This window comes from Muntiacus reevesi, chromosome 6, assembly GCF_963930625.1.
Source record: "Muntiacus reevesi chromosome 6, mMunRee1.1, whole genome shotgun sequence".
NCBI lineage: Eukaryota > Metazoa > Chordata > Mammalia > Artiodactyla > Cervidae > Muntiacus > Muntiacus reevesi.
The window spans coordinates 11,865,451-11,883,566 of NC_089254.1; the positions used below are offsets into that span (position 1 = coordinate 11,865,451).

Here is an 18,116-nt window from a genome sequence, read left to right on the forward strand (position 1 = left end):
ATTCTAACTACCGCACCATTGCACTCATCTCACACACTAGCAAAGTAATGCTCAAAATTCTCCAAGCCACGCTTCAACAATACATGAACCATGAACTTCCAGATGTTCAAGCTGGATTTAGAAAAGGCAGACGAACTAGAGATCAAATTGCCAACATCCATTGGATCATTGAAAAAGCAAGAGAGTTCCAGAATAACATCTACTTCTGCTTAATCGACTGTGCTAAAGCCTTTGATTGTGTGGATCACAACAAACTGTGGAAAATTCTGAAAGAGATGGGAATACCAGACCACCTGACCTGCCTCCTGAGAAATCTGTATGCAGGTCAAGAAGCAACACTTAGAACTGGACATGGAAAAACAGACTGGTTCCAAATGGGAAAAGGAGTACGTCAAGGCTGTACGTTGTCACCCTGCTTATTTAGCTTATATGCAAAGTATATCATGAGAAATGCTGGACTGGATGAAGCACAAACTGGAATCAAGATTGCCGAGGGAAATATCAATAACCTCAGATATGCAGATAACACCACACTTATGGTAGAAAGCGAAGAAAAACTAAAGAGCCTCTTGATAAAAGTGAAAGAAGAGAGTGAAAAGTTGGCTTAAAACTCAACATTCAGAAAACTAAGATCATGGCATCTGGTCCCATCACTTCATGGGAAATAAATGGGGAAACAGTGGAAACAGTGACAGACTTTATTTTTTTGGACTCCAAAACCACTGCAGATGGTGACTGCAGCCATGAAATTAAAAGACACATGCTCCTTGGAAGAAAAGTTATGACCAACCTAGACACCATATTAAAAAGCAGGGACATTACTTTGCCAACAAAGGTCTGTCTAGTCAGAGCTATGGGTTTTCCAGTAATCATGTATGGATGTGAGAGATGGACTATAAAGAAAGCTGAGTGCAGAAGAATTGATGCTTTTGACCTGTGGTATTGGAGAAGACTCTTGAGAGTCCCCTGGACTGCAAGAAGATCCAGCCAGTCCATCCTAAAGGAAATCAGTCCTGAATATTCATTGGAAGGACTGATGCTGAAGCTGAAGCTCCGACACTTTGGCCACATGATGCAAAGAACTGACATATTTGAAAAGACCCTGATGCTGGGAAAGATTGAAGGTGGGAGGAGAAGGGGACGACAGAGGATGAGCTGGTTGGATGGCATCACCGACTCAATGGATACGAGTGAGTAAACTCCAGGAGCTGGTGATGGATAGGGAGGCCTGGTGTGCTGCAGTCCATGGGGCTGCAAAGAGTCGAACACGACTGAGCAACTGAACTGAACTGAATCAGTGACACCACCTCTATCCTGGAAAGCATTCAGGTTGACCTCAGCTCACTGGCCAGGGTTTTTATGGATTATAGAATTGCCTTCACCCCTAGATTTCTCCCTGTTGGTCCCATTCCTGGTCTGTAAAGTCACTGATCTCTCCTGCTATATTTGAGGGTATAGTGGTATGGCACTAAAGGTCCTGATACCCTGATACACTGATACCCTGATACCTGATACCACCCTGATACCTTAGACCAAGTGAAAAACTCAGTTGAAGAAGCTTAAGGAGAAAGCCCCTGGGTTTCTAAAGTAGACCTTAATGGTTTGTGGAATTTGTTTAGCCAGGAGGGTCTGGAAGCCTGGGGAGTATGGTCAGTCTCAGAACTACAAGTTGGTCTCATTCTGCTATTTGGAGTTCTTTTAATAGTAGTTTTAATTATATTCTGTGGGAAAGACTGAATAGATGTTGTCTGGCCACTCTTGGCCACACGTATCAATGTAGTCAAGGGAATGCCATACTCATGGGAAGATTCATCAGGTACCCAGATGGTGCAGAAATGAGGGTGAATATTATTGGAAAACAATTCCCCCAGTGCTCTCTCAGTTTTCTGCATATGTTGTGAGCAGAGACAGTAATGGCCTTTGTTTCAGATTATTTTTTCAATGATATTTTAAATAGTGAGCAGCCTTGGAAAATAGAGATATTGTCTCCCTTTAAGGTAGGTGACAGACTTGCTTATCGCCTTTGATAAAAAATTTGAGTTTCCTAAGCTCAGAATTCTTAACAAAAGATTTTTATGTTCATAGCCTCTGCTCCATTTTGAGACCATGACAGAATCCTGGGTTTGATCTTTGTTTGCAAGCCGTTTCTTAGTCTTAGAATTGAGACTCTCAGAACCATCCAGTTTTGTTGGTTCCTTTCTGTTCATCTGTCCTCTGAATTGATCTCTAATCATCATATTTTACTATAAGCAGCAGAAAGAAAGCAGACTGTGCCTTCAACACTTTGTTTGGAAATCTACGTCTCTAGTTCACTTGGTTGAGTAGGAGTATTTCCTATGTCCTGCTTCAGAAGGTGATAATGTGGCTAAGCTTTCTGCCACTACAGCCTTTTCAAGGCAGTTTAGCCTGCTTTAACATACTCTTCAAAATCCTCCCTGCCTTCATTCCAGCCTGATTCCAGACTTCCCCATTGTGCTCTATTTTATTACGGCTGTGCTGTGCTGAGTTGCTCGTCATGTCTAACTCTTTTGTGACCCCGTGGACTGGAGCCCTCCAGGCTCCTCTATCCATGGGATTCTCCAGGCAAGAATACTGGAGTGGGTAGCCATGCCCTCCTCCAGGGGATAAGTTCCCAACCCAGGGATCAAACCCAGGTCTCCCACATTGCAGGCAAATTCTTTACAGTCTGAGCCACCAGGGAAGCCCCCCTTTCTGTTGTTCTATGATAAATTACCACCAGAACATATCAGAAATACTCACAGATTACAGTATCTGTAGGTCAGTTTAGCTGGATATCTCTGACTCAAGCTGTCTCACAAAGCCAAAAGTAAGGTTGTAGCTACAGCTTCAGTCACACACATGCTCAACTTGGCGAAGGTCTGCTCCAAGCCCACTCACAGCTGTTGACTGAATGCGGGAGATCCACGTCCAACTCGGCAGGCCTCAGGTCCTTGCTGGCTACTGGCCAGAAACAGCAGTTTCTTGTGATAGGGGCCTCTCCATAGGACTACATACAACATGGTGGCTTGGCTTTCAAGAGCAAGAGGACAAAAGAGATGCCAGTCACAGGTTTTTGAAAACTCATCTTAAAAGTGAGATTGCATCACTTTTGTTGTATCCTGCTTGTTAGAAGCGAGTCTCTAGATTCAGTGCCCATTCAAGGGAAAAGGTTATAGAAGTCCATGAGGAAGGGATCAGTGGGGCTTACTTTAGAGCCTGCCTGCCATAGTGGTAAAGAGCTTTTGAGGAGTAAACCTTTGAACAGGAAGGCGGGGGCGGGGGTGGGGGGAGCTAAAGAAAACTTTACAATTCTGTAAAATCTTAATTCTAGTTTTTGAGTGGTCTACCACAATTACTAGAAAATTTTAAGAAGGGTTAAAGATGAGTTTGAGTTCTTACAGAAGATTGTACAGGCAAATCTTAAATCTATCTGGTCAGAATTTTAGGAGGAATAATCTGCCAGCAGATTATTAATAATCTGCCTGCCTTCCGGAGCTGAGCATCTGAAGGCAGGGAACGCAAGAGGCATTATCAGTAATAGAGATAGAGATGTTAGATGTTTCTTGATTTGGTGACTAGACAGTAAGAATGGAGTGAAATTTCAGAAAACATTCTGAAAACAAAGATAAAATTTTGAATGACTTGATAAATGAGAAATGAATGTATGTCTTGAGCCATACATCGTGTCAGATGTTTTACATATTTTATTTCTTTGAGTCCTCTCAGTACCTATGAGATTGGAATTTTTCACACCATTTTATAGAAGAAAAGATCACAGGAGACACAACCTAAATGACTTGCCCACTATCACACAGCAGTGGCGTTGCTTCTTCTCTGTTGGGGCCCCGGTCTCTGCAGCTCCAAGCCATGCTCTTCTCTGTTCTGTGGCATTGTCATGGAGAAAAAGAAGACAGTGGAAATAATCATAGTCCTGATGATTATCATAGTCATCTAGTCATTTAGCATATTCTAGGCACTGTGATTGGAGAAGGCAGTGGCACCCCACTCCAGTTCTCTTGCCTGGAGAATCCCATGGACAGAGGAGCCTGGTGGGCTACAGTCCATGGGGTCTCTAAGAGTCAGACACGACTGAGCGACTTCACTTTCACTTTTCACTTTCACGCATTGGAGAAGGAAATGGCAACCCACTCCAGTGTTCTTGCCTGGAGAATCCCAGGGACAGGGGAGCCTGGTGGGCTGCAGTCCATGGGGTTGCTAGCAGTTGGACACGACTGAGCAACTTCACTTTCACTTTTCACTTTCACGCATTGGAGAAGGAAATGACAACCCACTCCAGTGTTCTTGCCTGGAGAGTCCCAGGGACAGGGGAGCCTGGTGGGCTGCCGTCTATGGGGTGGCACAGACTCGGACACGACTGAGGCGACGCAGGAGCAGTAGCCGCAGGCACTGTGGTTAATACTTCGAATATATCACTACTAGAAATTCTCCCAACAACGCTATGAAGAAGGTGTCATTATTCCCAATGACATGAAAAGAGATCAAATGGCCCAGCATTACAAAACCTGGACACACAGAAGTCAACTGACAGAAGACGGGAAGAGAGATGCCTTTTCAGAGATGGGGATGCTTTTGCTGAAAGTCCTCTGGATGGTTGGCGCAGACTGAGGAATTTTAAACATTAAAGTGTTAGTTTGAGATCTTTCTCCTCCAGAGAATAAGCAACTCTCTTCTGTCCTCCCACAGAACTGAGTCTGAAAATATATATAACCAAATTCAATTCCAGTAAACAAATTCCAACAAAAGCTGCATAATTAAGGCTATTTTTATGATCAGCACCATTTAGTTTCCCTGAATTTACCAGAACAAACATTTGCCTCAGCAAAAATGACTGCTAATGGCTGAACCTAACAACAACAGAAAATCCCCAGAAGGGTCATTGAGGCCCCAGCTGCAGCTGCGCTTTCACCGTATTTCTTACTTGAAAGCTGAGAATCAACAGGAAAATCAGGCTCTACCGTGCTATGTAGATGTGGCTAAAACTGAATTAATTTATTCAGCAAACATTTGTTCAGTGCCTACTACTTGCCAAGCAGTGTGCGAGCCACACTGGAATTACAGGCATAGATTATACCTGGCATTCTCAAGGAATTTGCTATTGAAGAAAGTTGTTGGGAGAAGGCAGATAAAAAAACAGCCAAGTTTTATGGATGAAGTATGGCTTGTCACAGAAACATTAAGAGGTGGATTAGAAGAGTCTTAAAGGCAGCAGCCTCATAGGATGTGCTAAGTAGATGGATATTCATTTGGACCGTTAGGGGAGGAGGGGAGTCAGTGAGTGAGGAGAACAGAGACCTGGAAGTGGGCTTGACCTTGGGTGGAAGCTAGTGCCTACTCCAAAACTGAGAACAGCAGGGAGAGGAGCAACTTCTGGAAAAGGAGAAGTGTTACTTCAAAAATGACTGGTTTGCTTTTAAAGGATTTGTGTGGCCAGGGTTTCTAGGACATTATGTTTGTGAGACCAAAAGCAAACAAATGTCTGGTTCCAAGATTTGGTGAAGCTCTAGCCTGTTGCTAATGTGGTATAAGTGCTGCCACCCGCAGCAGTGGTCACTTTGAGTATCTGCCATGTGCCTGCCCTCGTGTTGAATATTCTGCAGGCGCCGTCTAACTAAATGTCATGAAAACCTTGTTACTCTAAGGAACTATTTGTATCCTCACTTTATGGATGTGGCGATTGAAACTTAGATCTGAAAAGTAACGTTGCCGACATCAAGAGCTGAAATTTGAACCCAGGCCCGAGTAATTTCAAAACCAAGTTTCTTTCATTGGTCTTTGCTATAACAGATACTGTCTGTTCCTTTGTAAAACCTATAGTGAGATCTATGACCCTCCTGAGTGTTCAAGGCTCTAGCATGTCTCCATGCTTCTGGTCCCTCTAGAACAACCGGAAGAGGCAGAAACTGTCAGTTGTACTTAATACTGTAATTATGAACCTTAATAAAATATCAAATCCTCTGATGGAATATGAGTATAAAAGAAATTGTATCTATGAAAGCAGATAAAATTCTTTGTAGAGATTCAGAGAAGACTGATAGCTCAATAAAATTAGATTGAAAAGGCAATGCAAAAGAGAAAAGCTATAAAAATCTAGAGGAATTTCACACCCATTTTGCCTTGCAAGTATCTTTTTCATCCATTTTGAGACAGTGCATTAATTCTTCGGAGTATACAAGCTCTGGTTCTGGTTTATATTAAGAAGGAGTACGTGAAACATCAGTCAGCGTACCTGTGAGCCAAACCTTTTGAAGGAGACTTCTGTGTGCTTGCCCAGGGTGAGCCTACTATGAGAGAAAAAGGACAAGAACTTTGGGGCTCACTACAGGCGGGCGCACGTCTTCAGAGTGAACTGAGGATAAGGTTCAAAGATGCAGAGAGTGCATCTCAACACAACAGGATTAGGCACCAGGGCTTTTGGTTGGAGAAAAATGAAAGGAATGTATTTCCATCTATTTTTCTGCAAAGCTTTAGTTCTGTAGACTGCAAACAGTATAGCATAGAAGAAAGAGCATGGGCTGTGGGATATGTTAATGTGTAGCTTCAGGAACATGACTAATTGACCTTGAGGAAAGTTTCTGAGCCTCAGTTTCCTCAAGTTAACATGGTGTAGTAACATCAGACAGTTTTTAAAGAATGTACAGTGTTGGGCACATAGTAAGTTACCAAAAAAAAAAATCACTATTCTTTTTTTTTACCCCTTTGGGAGGCTATTTAAAAATATCAGATGTTAGTCAAGAAGGTAGATAAGATGATGAAATGGCAAGAACTATTCTTGCCTCATTTAAAGTAGATTTGCAAGTTGGAACAAAGAACTTTCAAGAGTTTCTGTTTACTTAAAAGATGTTGAGTATTTTCAGAATAAAGAGATAAAGAGAAGAAGGATGAGGATACCAGTGGAAACACTTTGTTGTGGCAGTTTTGGGGGGGATACAACATTGTCAGTTTTCTTCTGTAAATGTCAAATTCAATCCAATTTAATTTCGTGGTTTATGAAATTCTGTATCAGCCCATGTAATTTCTTTTATTTGCTGACTAACCATAAAAGTAATTTCCATTTTCCACAAAGATGAAAGAATTAGAAGAACATATATTCTGAGTCTACTAAATGTAACTTTTAAACTTCCAGATGTTTATGGGCTTCTGTAGTAAATCCACACTTTATTCTAAAGCCTGTTTAGGATGGGAGTGATAAATAATCAACGAGAGAGAATGGCAACATGTTTTTAAACACTATATTCAGAGTTTCTGATAAATAATAGTAGAATAAAGACAGTAAAAGACACATCTTGTCCTCAGAATGCTTATGAGATTAATAGAGAAAACACTAGTAGGTGGAAAGATGAAATGAAAGATAACAAATTTTAACAGAATTGCAGGCAGTTTGGGTAGTGAGAAGGAGACTGGCAAAGTGAAAAAACAAATCAAAACAATTCTTAGTGATTTATATTTATAAAAACGATTTCGATGATTCAAATGGATAACAAAGCCAGAATTACACTTAGAGGTGAGAACTGCATATATTGTATAAACCCTAATCCTGTTATTCACTAGAAGGAGTGTTAAAAAATTAATGTGATATAATGCTGCCTTCTCATCAAATGACTTTGCAGGGCATTTTCTTGATAGGTTAGAAAACTTCCTAGCAGGTTATAGATATTACCAAGTAAGTGCAATTGGCATTCTTGGATTCATTTTTTTAAAAATATTTTTTCAAGATCCTATTATAGGTTAGGCCTCTTCCTAGGCACGTATTTATGTTCATTCCCTTAGACATGGTGAAGAAGTATCTATTTTCAAGCTGTTAAAGGAAAATTAAATCATTCGTTTCAACTCTTAGGTTTAATAAGTGCTATGCTGTCATCAGACTTGAAATTTAACTTCAGATTTTACTGAGTCATTCATGATGTTTATCAAATTGATGTGATATAGAAGTGAACTTTGTATACCTAGCTTAGGCCTTCATACTTGCCGATGGCCGTAACTACAGGGTTAAGAATAAGTGCCGAGTTTTACACCTCTAAATCAGAACTGTCAGCAGGGTGTCTTGAGATCATGTACTTGCCAGTCCTGCTACATTTCTGTTCATTAACATCCCTGTGATTCATCAAGTGCCTATCAGTTCTAAAAATATGTATAAATAGAAGATGAATTAATGTACAGAATCTCACACACACACACACACACACACACAACAGGTCTGGAGTTAGAGTCCTTTTAAGGCTTACAGGCTCTAACCATACCACAAATGGAAGCTCTCTGGGCACAGCCAGCCCCCACTCTTCAGCTCCCTTCCCTCCCAGTGCCACTGGTACCTAGAGTGGCGTTTCCAGTTCAGGTCATTTCAGACGCGTCTAAAGACTCCGGGCTTCCAGGTGCTGATAAACTACAGTTCCCACACGGAGGCCGGCCACTGCTTTTCCTCTCAGTCAAGGCATCTCTGGGTTTTTTGGGGGGAAACAGGGAGTTCTAATGTGCAACTAGTGTGGAAAGTCGCTGCCCACTGTGAAATATCCTGAGCTTACTTGCATACACAAATGCCACCAAAGTCAAAGCCTTCATGATAACAGTCTCTGTGTGTGGAAGAAGAGTCTGAGTACGCTGCGTCATCCTTTGTTGTTCATCATGCTCAGTGGCCTCCAGAAATTGTGTGTACGTCTGGACACTGCAATTTAAGAGAGAAATTTGAGAACCTGGAGAGATGTCAGTGTACAGGCAGAAAGACAATTACAGAGAATGAGTCCTAGGAGGAAATTGCAGTTATTTTACTTTGAAAGAGAGAATTCAGAATGGCAATAATAATGATCTTTCAGAAATTAGGAATTATTACACTGAAGTTAATGACTGGATTTCCTTCATTTGCAAACAGAGTCAAGTAAATACATTTTCAGGTTTAGCAAGAACAGTTTAGTGTAGAACCAGAAGATAAAATAGCAATCAGATGCTAAGCTTCTTTAATCAAAGAAATAGCTCACTCAGTACACTATGAAATGCTTTAAAGGCAATATGAATTCTTATCTGTTTTATGTATTAAATGTAATACTACCTGAAGGAACAGGGGATAATTAAAGAAACTTTGCTTTTCAAACCTGTGAGTCAGTGATTTATCTTCAAATTAAATCAGAAGGTATAGATCTCAAACAATTAACCTGGTGCTGCCAGGAAAGGAACCACTTTCTAATCATGTTAAGGAACTTAGTGGTGAGGAAGAATATATATACAAGGGTTGTGAACTCAGATACGTACAGGGGTCCACGGGTATCATGAAGGAGTGATGCTAACAGCTTAGTATAATGAATTATGGAACTTGTGGTGTATTAGAAAGTGTGTGACCCATGTAAACGAACAACCACTGCTGACTCTGACCAGTGGTTCTGATGTCATAATGTGCCTATATTGTCAGATCTTTGGTTCTATCAAAAAAAAAAAGAAAAAAAACTGGAAATTAGAATATTAGGTGACCTTTTTTTTTTAAAACGTTGTCAAAATGCTCACATTTATGAAAGTAGTACTAAACAGGCAAATCTATGCACCCATGTGGGGTGTAAGTTAGAAACTTCATTTGCCCTTTAGGTCACTAGTTAACCACCGTGTTAGTTAAACAAGTAAATGAAGCAGAGTTGATTGAACTCTAAAGCTTAGGAGAATTAATCTACCAGACCTTTTTTTGGTAAGGTCTTAAATAAGATCCTTATTTAAGGTCCTTAAATAAGGTCCCTTCCAACTCTGTGAATCTTTTGACCTACCATATCTTCTTCTCTGTCAACATTGGGTGTCAATATTGGGTAACTTAATGCATTACAGGTGGTAGGAATTGAAAGGAATTACTTGTTTCTCTTAGCAATGCAATTTTATTTAGTAAAACCATCCTTAGATTTAAAAAACCTTCCTAACCAATACTTAGATTTAAAATAGTTTGTTGCTTCACTAAAGATACTGCTGATGCTGTTAGATTTTTAGAAATGCACTTATATATGTCATAGACATGTCACTTTGGATCTTTGAACTAACATTTGTAACCCTAGCTGCATGAGGCACGCCTGACTCAAAAGCCTACTTACACTTTTACCACTTGGTGACATATTTTATTTCTCTTTTATAAAATATTTTAAAAATAACCCACCTCCACATGAGTAATAACAGCTGGATTTCTGAAATTCCCTTCCTTTTAGACAGGAGAGTATGCCACAGATGAAGAGGAGGACGAGGTAGGACCTGTTCTTCCTGGTGGTGACAGGGCCATTGAAGTCTTCGAGCTGCCTGAGAACGAGGACGTGTTTTCCCCCTCAGACCTGGACACAAGCAAGCTCAGTCACAAATTCAAAGAGGTAAGTTGCCGATCTGCAAAATATTTTTCTCTACCTGTCCATTTCCTTATTAAGTATATACTTTTGTTAGAAAAATATATTAAGAATAATCAGTTTTCAAAAGAATGCCTTTCAATTACAGATTGTCCAGAATCTCATTGAATTTCAAGGCAAAAATTAAGTAGATCTCATTTTACAGTCATTAATTTAAATGCATTAAATTAATACAATAATTATTTGTCATGGTGACAGTTTCTAACTTGTCTGTTCCATAATTTCAAGCTACAGCTTTAATTTGCAGTTTTTTGTGTGATAAGTTCAGGTTGTATTTTTAAAGCTTTATCAAAGTTTCAGGAACTGGTTTCCTCAAAGGCAGTGATTGCTAAAAAGGATTTTTTTTTCTTTTCCTAAACTAGACAAGATTCCAGCAGGGATTAGATGGTATTCCCAAGTGGCTTAATTGAAGAAAGTTCAATTTCTTTAAAAAGTTCAAGGAAAAAAAAAACACTTTTTAAAAAACTTTTGATTTTATCTTAGAATATGGTTGAATGAATATTGAGCAAGAGTTAACAGAACTACCAAGTGATATTACAATGCACAGGGACCAGCAACAGCAGAACTGATGCCATCTTTTGACTTAATGGGTGAAGAGGGAAAGAGAGAACCTTTTTTTGAAGGCGGGCCATTCACCATCTGCAGCTTTGTAAGATGCAGCCACTGCTAAAACCTACACCTTGGAAGTGAGGGTGGTAATATACCAAGACCCTCCTCTCCTCTGGCTGATGCCGCCCATCAGTCTAATCCAGGTAGGATAGCCTGGGCGATTCAGCCCTGAGGCAGTAGCTGTCAGAAATGGGCCAGGATCCCCAGGGGGCAAAGGGAATGTAGATAACCACAAAACTCTTCTTCCAGATTAACTTCTCAGAACCTCAACATGTAAAACGGAAACAGTGATGAATGCGTCCCCAGGCATTTCACTCTCTGTTGTTTCGTGGAACTTCCTCCATTGTTGACAACAAATATGTCATTATTTACAACCTCCCAGCAATAACTCTGAACCACTGAGGCTTGAAAACCACTGTTCTGTGGTTACAAGTCTCTTTGGGACTTGACCCTACTTGGAAAGCATATTTTCCTATTCAAGAAAAACAAGGTTGATAATTGCAGATTTCTCATATCTAATTTTGATGTGTTAGAAACAGGAACTTTTAAAAAGCTTATCTATTTATTTATGTCTGTGCTGGGTCTGCATTGCTGCACGCAGGCTTTCTCTAGCTGTGGCGAGGGGGGCTACTCTCTCACAGGATGCCTGAGCTTCTCATAGCAATGGCTTCTCTTGTTGCAGAGCAGGGCTTCAGGGTGCCTGGGCTCCATAGTTGCCGCTCTTGGGCTTAGCTGCTGCATGGCCTGTGGGATCTTCCGGGGATGGAGCAGGCATCTGCATCACAAAGTAGAGCACCAGGGAAGCCCAGCAGGGAAGTTTATATGTTCTCCATTATACCGGAGACACCTAGTATATTGACTTACCTTTTTAATTCCTCATGACACATTTGTGAGGCCAGCGTCACAGTGACTGCACTTTTCACATATAAGGTTTTATTAAATAAAACCCTATAATGAACATAGGGTTTTGGAAAGTGCATATTTGTATAAATGCCCAAGAAATCATTCATAATCCCAATATTGTGTTATTTGATATTATAGGATATATACTATGTTAAACTCCTGCTCTTGACTCCTGCTCTTGAAATACAGAAAAACTGTATTTCTAGGATCCTCCCATGTCCGGAGAAGGCAATGGCACCCCACTCCAGTGCTCTTGCCTGGAAAATCCCATGGACGGAGGAGCCTGGTAGGCTGTAGTCCATGGGGTCACTAAGGGTCAGACACGACTGAGCCACTTCACTTTCACTTTTCACTTTCGTGCAGTGGAGAAGGAAATGGCAACCCACTCCAGTGTTCTTGCCTGGAGAATCCCAGGGACGGGGGAGCCTGGTGGGCTGCCGTCTATGGGGTCGCACAGAGTCGGACACGACTGAAGCGACTTGGCAGCATGTCATCAAATATTTTTCCAAAAATGATGCTTATTTACTGTTTATCTTATGGATCTTATATAATTTACTTCATCCCTTGCTTTGGAACAGTTCCTCTATTTCCAGTTCTTTTTAAATTATTAAAAATAATATTGTAACAAATATTACATTTTCCTTAGGATAATTTCTTACAGTGGAATTATTATAGAGTATGAGCATTTGGGGGACTTGTACTTAGTACCAGGTTGCCACCAGCATGGTTTTTTTCTTGGTAATATAGAAATTTGTTATGTCTCCCAATGAATGTGTTTAGAATGCCCATTTCTCTTCCACATGTTATTATTAGTCAGATTGAACCATTTCCATTTATATAGTTCAGAGAGTCCTTCAAGCAGAATACATGGGTTTTCCAGATGATTTATGACTATTCCTAGTTCTAAATCAGACACAGACGTCTTGGTGACAATGAAGTACACTATTATGTAGTGATCAGAATTCTCTTAGAGTAGAATAGCAATGCCTATCTTAGGACCATTTCTTAAAAAGGCTTTCTAGATTAACTGATGTCTTCAAAGAACAATGCAGAGAAGTGGCCAAGTGGAAGTGGTATAATCTGTTTCTCCTCAGCTCTGATGTAGCCTAAAATTACATATTATCTGAAGAGTAGATGAACTGTTTGTTCAAAAATCTTCCTTGAATATTGTAACTCTCAATCTAACTTTGAGGCAGTGAGGACAAGGTTGTGGTCCCTGGCAAAAGTCTATTATGTAACTTACATGTTGCCAGGTGAATATGATCCCTACTCTTTGGAAGATAATTGAGCTGGAATTAGAATACATGTTTTTGTATTTTTTAAATGGAAGTTAAAGAGCTTAAAAAGCAGAAATAGTAAATAAAGGTTATAGCCTCCATTTTCTGAATTGAGCCAAGTACTCAATACTCCAGAAATATTGTTTGAAATGGACTCTATAGTGCAGACAGCTACATGATCTAGACTGGGGGTCAGCAAACTATGGCCCGTTGGCCAAATCTGATCCACTGCTTTTTTTATAGATAAAGTTTTACTCAAACGCAGCCATAGACGTTCATTTATATGTTGTTATTTATTATTGTCTACTTGTTTGTGGCTGTTTTCATTCTACAGCAGTAAAGCTAACTAATTGCTCGGAAACCATATAACCTCTAAATCCTAAAGTGCTGTTTGCACTTTTACAGAGAATGGTTGCTAACGTTGGTGTAGGCTGCTCTGTGATCTGGAACCATTCTTTGTAATATGGCTGATTTAGCTTTAGCCTGAGTAACCAAATCTGCATCTTTAACTTGGCTTTTAAGAATTGAATGTTTGTCGCCATCTCTAAAACAGGCAAATACTGTGTCATTTCACTTAAAATCCCTTTATTCTCTTTTGTTTTATGTTTAACATATGAATATGTTCATTTGTTCGAGGGTTTCCTGCAGAGTGTCAGCTGCCTGGCCCTCTGTCACAGGACTTGTGGCCTGCACACCGCCACTGCCACAGCGTTAAACTTCTTTATGTGATTAACATCACGTACACAGAATCTGGGGTGGAGGTGGAGAGTCATTTTGTGTTGGAGTCTGTAAAAAAATCTCATATTACAGAAAGAGTTCTCTTAATTATATTATTTCAACCATAAGTATACATTATACTGTTTGGGCAAAGTGCATTATACTAACATTCTCGCAATCATTCCTATTTTTAGCATAGTCTATATCTTGCAACTGAACTCTAACCTCCTCTATTTTCTGTTGAATATTTTATCCAGTCTTTGCACAGTTCTTAGGATATACTTAGTGGTTATATTCATATTCAAACATTCATATTTGGTGAATGAATGGTATCAAGCATATACTAGAATTTGTTGTATAATACAAGACAGTTATTTAATTTCCCAAATAGTTGACAAGGGGGCTAGCACATTTATTAAATGCTCATTTAACCACTTCCTTCTGGTTGGAAGGCCAGCATTATTATCTGCAGTATTTGTCTTTACACTCTGGACTGCCTTTGACCTTCATATTCTGTTTCATTTTCTCATTAATCTTTGGCACAATAATGTCAGAATATATATAAAACATTAATGAAATAAATCAGATCCACCCAACTCTTCTCTTCAAAAATTCCTTTACTTTTCAAGTTATTCAAGAAAACATTTGAATCATTTAAACTCCCTTGAAGAAACTTCTTTGCATTTTTTATTGTAATTTCATTAAGCTAGTAAATTAACTTATAAAAAACTGGCATTTTTATCACATTGACTCTTTTAAGTCAAGTTCATGGAACATATCTGATTAATTAAAGTCTCTCTGACCCTCTCTCAAATTTTATACTCCCCTCTATTATGTGTCACCTATAAGTAATTGAAAGTCTTAACCAGAGTGGATTAATCAAAAGCTGCCACAAAGGTTATATTAGCTCCAATATAAGTAAAGAAGTCATATTTATTTTTCTATTTTCGGAAATGACTTTTATAAAAGAGACTTAATGACTTTCATAAGATCAAAATTTGTGTTCCCTGGAAGTTTGTTATTACTCAGCTATAAAACCATATGTGCATTTGTGGAGGAAGATTTTTAGAATACATTTTATAATAGCTATTACTCTTTTCAAGTTTTCAAGTTTTGCTTGGACCAGCTTTGGTATTTTGTATTTCTCAAGAAATGCATATATTTCCTCTAGGTATTCATATCTATTAACTTATATTTTTATAATATGGCTTTAAAATATTGAAATCTTTAGTAGCTATAACTAGTTACCTTTTTTATTCTTTTTTTCCTTTGAACATGCTCAATTTTTTCTTAGTTTCTTCCTAGAATTTATCTGTCAAGTTAGTTTTACATTTCCATTTTTCATTTTTAAATTTAAAAATACTTATTTTTTCCTACCAATATCTTTATTTTTTCTGTTTTACTTTTGGTATCAGTTGCATTGAATACATTTATTTTTCTGACAACTTTTATATTTTGATAAGTATATTTAAAGCTATAATTTTTTTCCTGAATATTGCTTTAGCTATATGCAACTTTTCTCTTTAACACAAGAATTATTTACTGGTATATTTTACTTTCCACACCTATCTACATTATTTTGCTATCCTTTTGTTATTGGGTTCTAATTTTATGACACTATTCAGAAAACATATTCCGTATAGTAGCTATTTTGAATTTTCAAGACTTCTTTTGTTGTTTAATTCATAAATAGTTGTATTTAAATATTCCTTATGTATGTAAACATCACACATATTCTGTACTTTGATATGAAATTTATATAAGCATTAAATTTATATCAATAGGATTAATAATACAAAAATACAAATGTCTTCTCTGTAGCATGGCTTAGATTTTGTGGTTTGATGTTCCAATTCTGAAAAGCATAAGTTAAAATCATCAGCTACAGTTTCTTTCTTCCTATAATTATAGCAGTTGCAGTTCTATATATTTTAAATCTTGTTAGCTACATATATGTTCAGGATTATTGCAACTTTTCAATTTATTGTAACATCTCTCTTATTTCTAATGACACATTTTACTACAAATTCTATTTTGCTCGTGAAAATGCAGCACTGCCTTTCTTTGGCTTCATATTTGCTGCAGAGCATCTGTTTTCTTCCATCTCTTTATTTTCAACCATTCTGTATCCTTTTCACAACTGTGTTTCCTTTAGTCAACATATCCCTAAATCTTACTGTTATACTGCTCTAGGAGTCTCTGTCAGTTAACTGGTCAGTTTACTCCATTTATATTTAATTATTTTAATATTACAACTTACATATACCACTTTATTTCATAGTTTCCATGCTTCTTTTTGTTTTGTTCTTATCTTTTTACCTGCTTGCTTTTAGATATACCACTTTTCCTCTGCTGCTTAACAGTTACACATGTTTATTCTCTTCTTCACTAACAGTTACTCTCAAGTAGCTTTGACTTCCTCTTAGGATATTTTCACCCAGCAACACGGAAGGCAGACCAGCAGCTATGTCTTTACCATTTAACCAAATAATAGCCTTCGCATACATTCACCCACCTCTCCTCCCCTCTAATACTGACACAAGGATAATGATTAGCTGGTTTTAACATTTTAATTCACCACCTTTTCCCCTAAAAGTGTTATTGCACAAGCTAATTTTTTTGAACTAGCACTGCATACTGTAAAAGAAAAATCTATTGACAACAGCCATTTGGATACTTGTATTACTTTAACCTTGTACTTTAAATTTTTTATCACAATTTCTTAAAGTAGGTCTCCTTTCATTCATTTTTTTCTAATCTGTTTTCCTGTTCTATGTCTGTGTTTATGTTTTCATTTTGGTCTGTGAATATTTTCTTCAGTTTTTAAATTTTTTTTCAGTTTCTGTTTCTTTAGAAACACTGTCTTCAGTATTATCTTTTTACCTTTCTTTTCTTCTCTGTTTTTTTCCTGTGCCTGAGATTGTCCTCAAATGTGTCCTCGCATATCAATGTTTCAACTCTGTGTAGCATTAAGTATGCTTTTAACTTCAAGTTTATGTATGCTTTTTTAGCACTTCTAAAATGACTTAATTCTTTTAATATATTTTAGTTTCCGTGTTCTCCATTCATTTTTCATGCTTCTTCACTTTCTCCTCATCCTGGTATTCCATAGAGTTACCTTAAAATATCCTTTTATTTATGGGGTACATTATTTTCACAGGTTTACTTATTTGAATTTTCAAGTTGATGTTCTCTTTTCCCTGATCTGAAGAATTTAGTAACAGGCTTAGGTTTGCCTTTTTCTCATCTATTATCTTGAATGAGGCAAAAACCATTTTTGTATCCAGTGTTAATCAGGAATTTTTCACCGTTTGAAACCACAAATCCCGTTTCTGGACCAGGAGGACATGTCCATGTGCCTAGTTTACAGCCTGGCTGTTGCTTTCTGGCAGCCTCTCATCTAAAGCAGTTCTCTGTACTAACGTGTGATGTCCAGATCTCCCCGTGCAGCTCTGTAAGTTAAAGAAAGAAAGGTTATTCCTTGCTCTCAAAGCACCTACTGGGACTGCCCCTGTCTAGACTGCTGCACTTTGGGGTCTGGAGCTGTAAGTATGCAGCATGCCTCTGTGGGCCACCTACCTGCATTCAGGTAGCGATCGCTTTCTGAACGAGCATGGGAGGCGGAGAGTGAGCGAGCCTGGTGTGAGGACAGCTCCAGGAGAGACAGGAGAATCTGCCTTCTTCCTCAGAGAAACTTGGTGTCTCACGCCGTTGGGGAGAGAGGCACAAGGCCCCTCCCTGTCTTTGCACTGAAGATAGTGAAGCCTGGATAGATTTTTCTTAATTCAGCTCCGTGACTCACATTCTAGTAGCAGTTGTTTTTAGTTTCAGTATCAGTTTGGTTGTGAGTTTTTCTTTTCTAATATGATTTCACTGGAAATGTAGTGGAAAGTAGGAAGAGGCCGAATCAGAAACTGCTGGCCAGGTGCCATGTCAGTGGACTGGCCAGTGCTTCCCCTCCACCACTCCTTCTTGAGAGTCCTAAGGATTAGCTCCCAGGAGAAACAGTTCTGCATTTATCTGGAGGAAAAAAAGTGGAGTCTAAAAAACAAGTTGTTTTGCCTACTTAAGTCATAGAGAATCTATGAAAAGTTATTTAGAAAAAGTTACTAATGTATTAGATAGTAAAGTTACCTTTATGGAACTGTCCATTAATATGTCAAGAAGGTAAAAAATTGTTATGTACTTAATAATAAACAGATATTTATTTTAAAAGGAACTCTAATTTTAGACT

At 38.5% G+C, this 18,116-nt stretch overlaps 1 protein-coding gene across 7 annotated transcripts in view; it reads left to right on the plus strand.

Moving 5' to 3' along the window:
- PPP1R9A (protein phosphatase 1 regulatory subunit 9A) overlaps positions 1 to 18,116 on the plus strand; it is a 326,505-nt gene that overhangs the window by 245,005 nt on the left and 63,384 nt on the right. For all 7 annotated transcript variants that reach the window (XM_065939108.1, XM_065939106.1, XM_065939112.1 and 4 more), the window contains one exon: positions 10,188 to 10,343. In XM_065939108.1, coding sequence (XP_065795180.1) covers positions 10,188 to 10,343 — 156 coding nt within the window. The remainder of the gene's footprint in view (positions 1 to 10,187; positions 10,344 to 18,116) is intronic.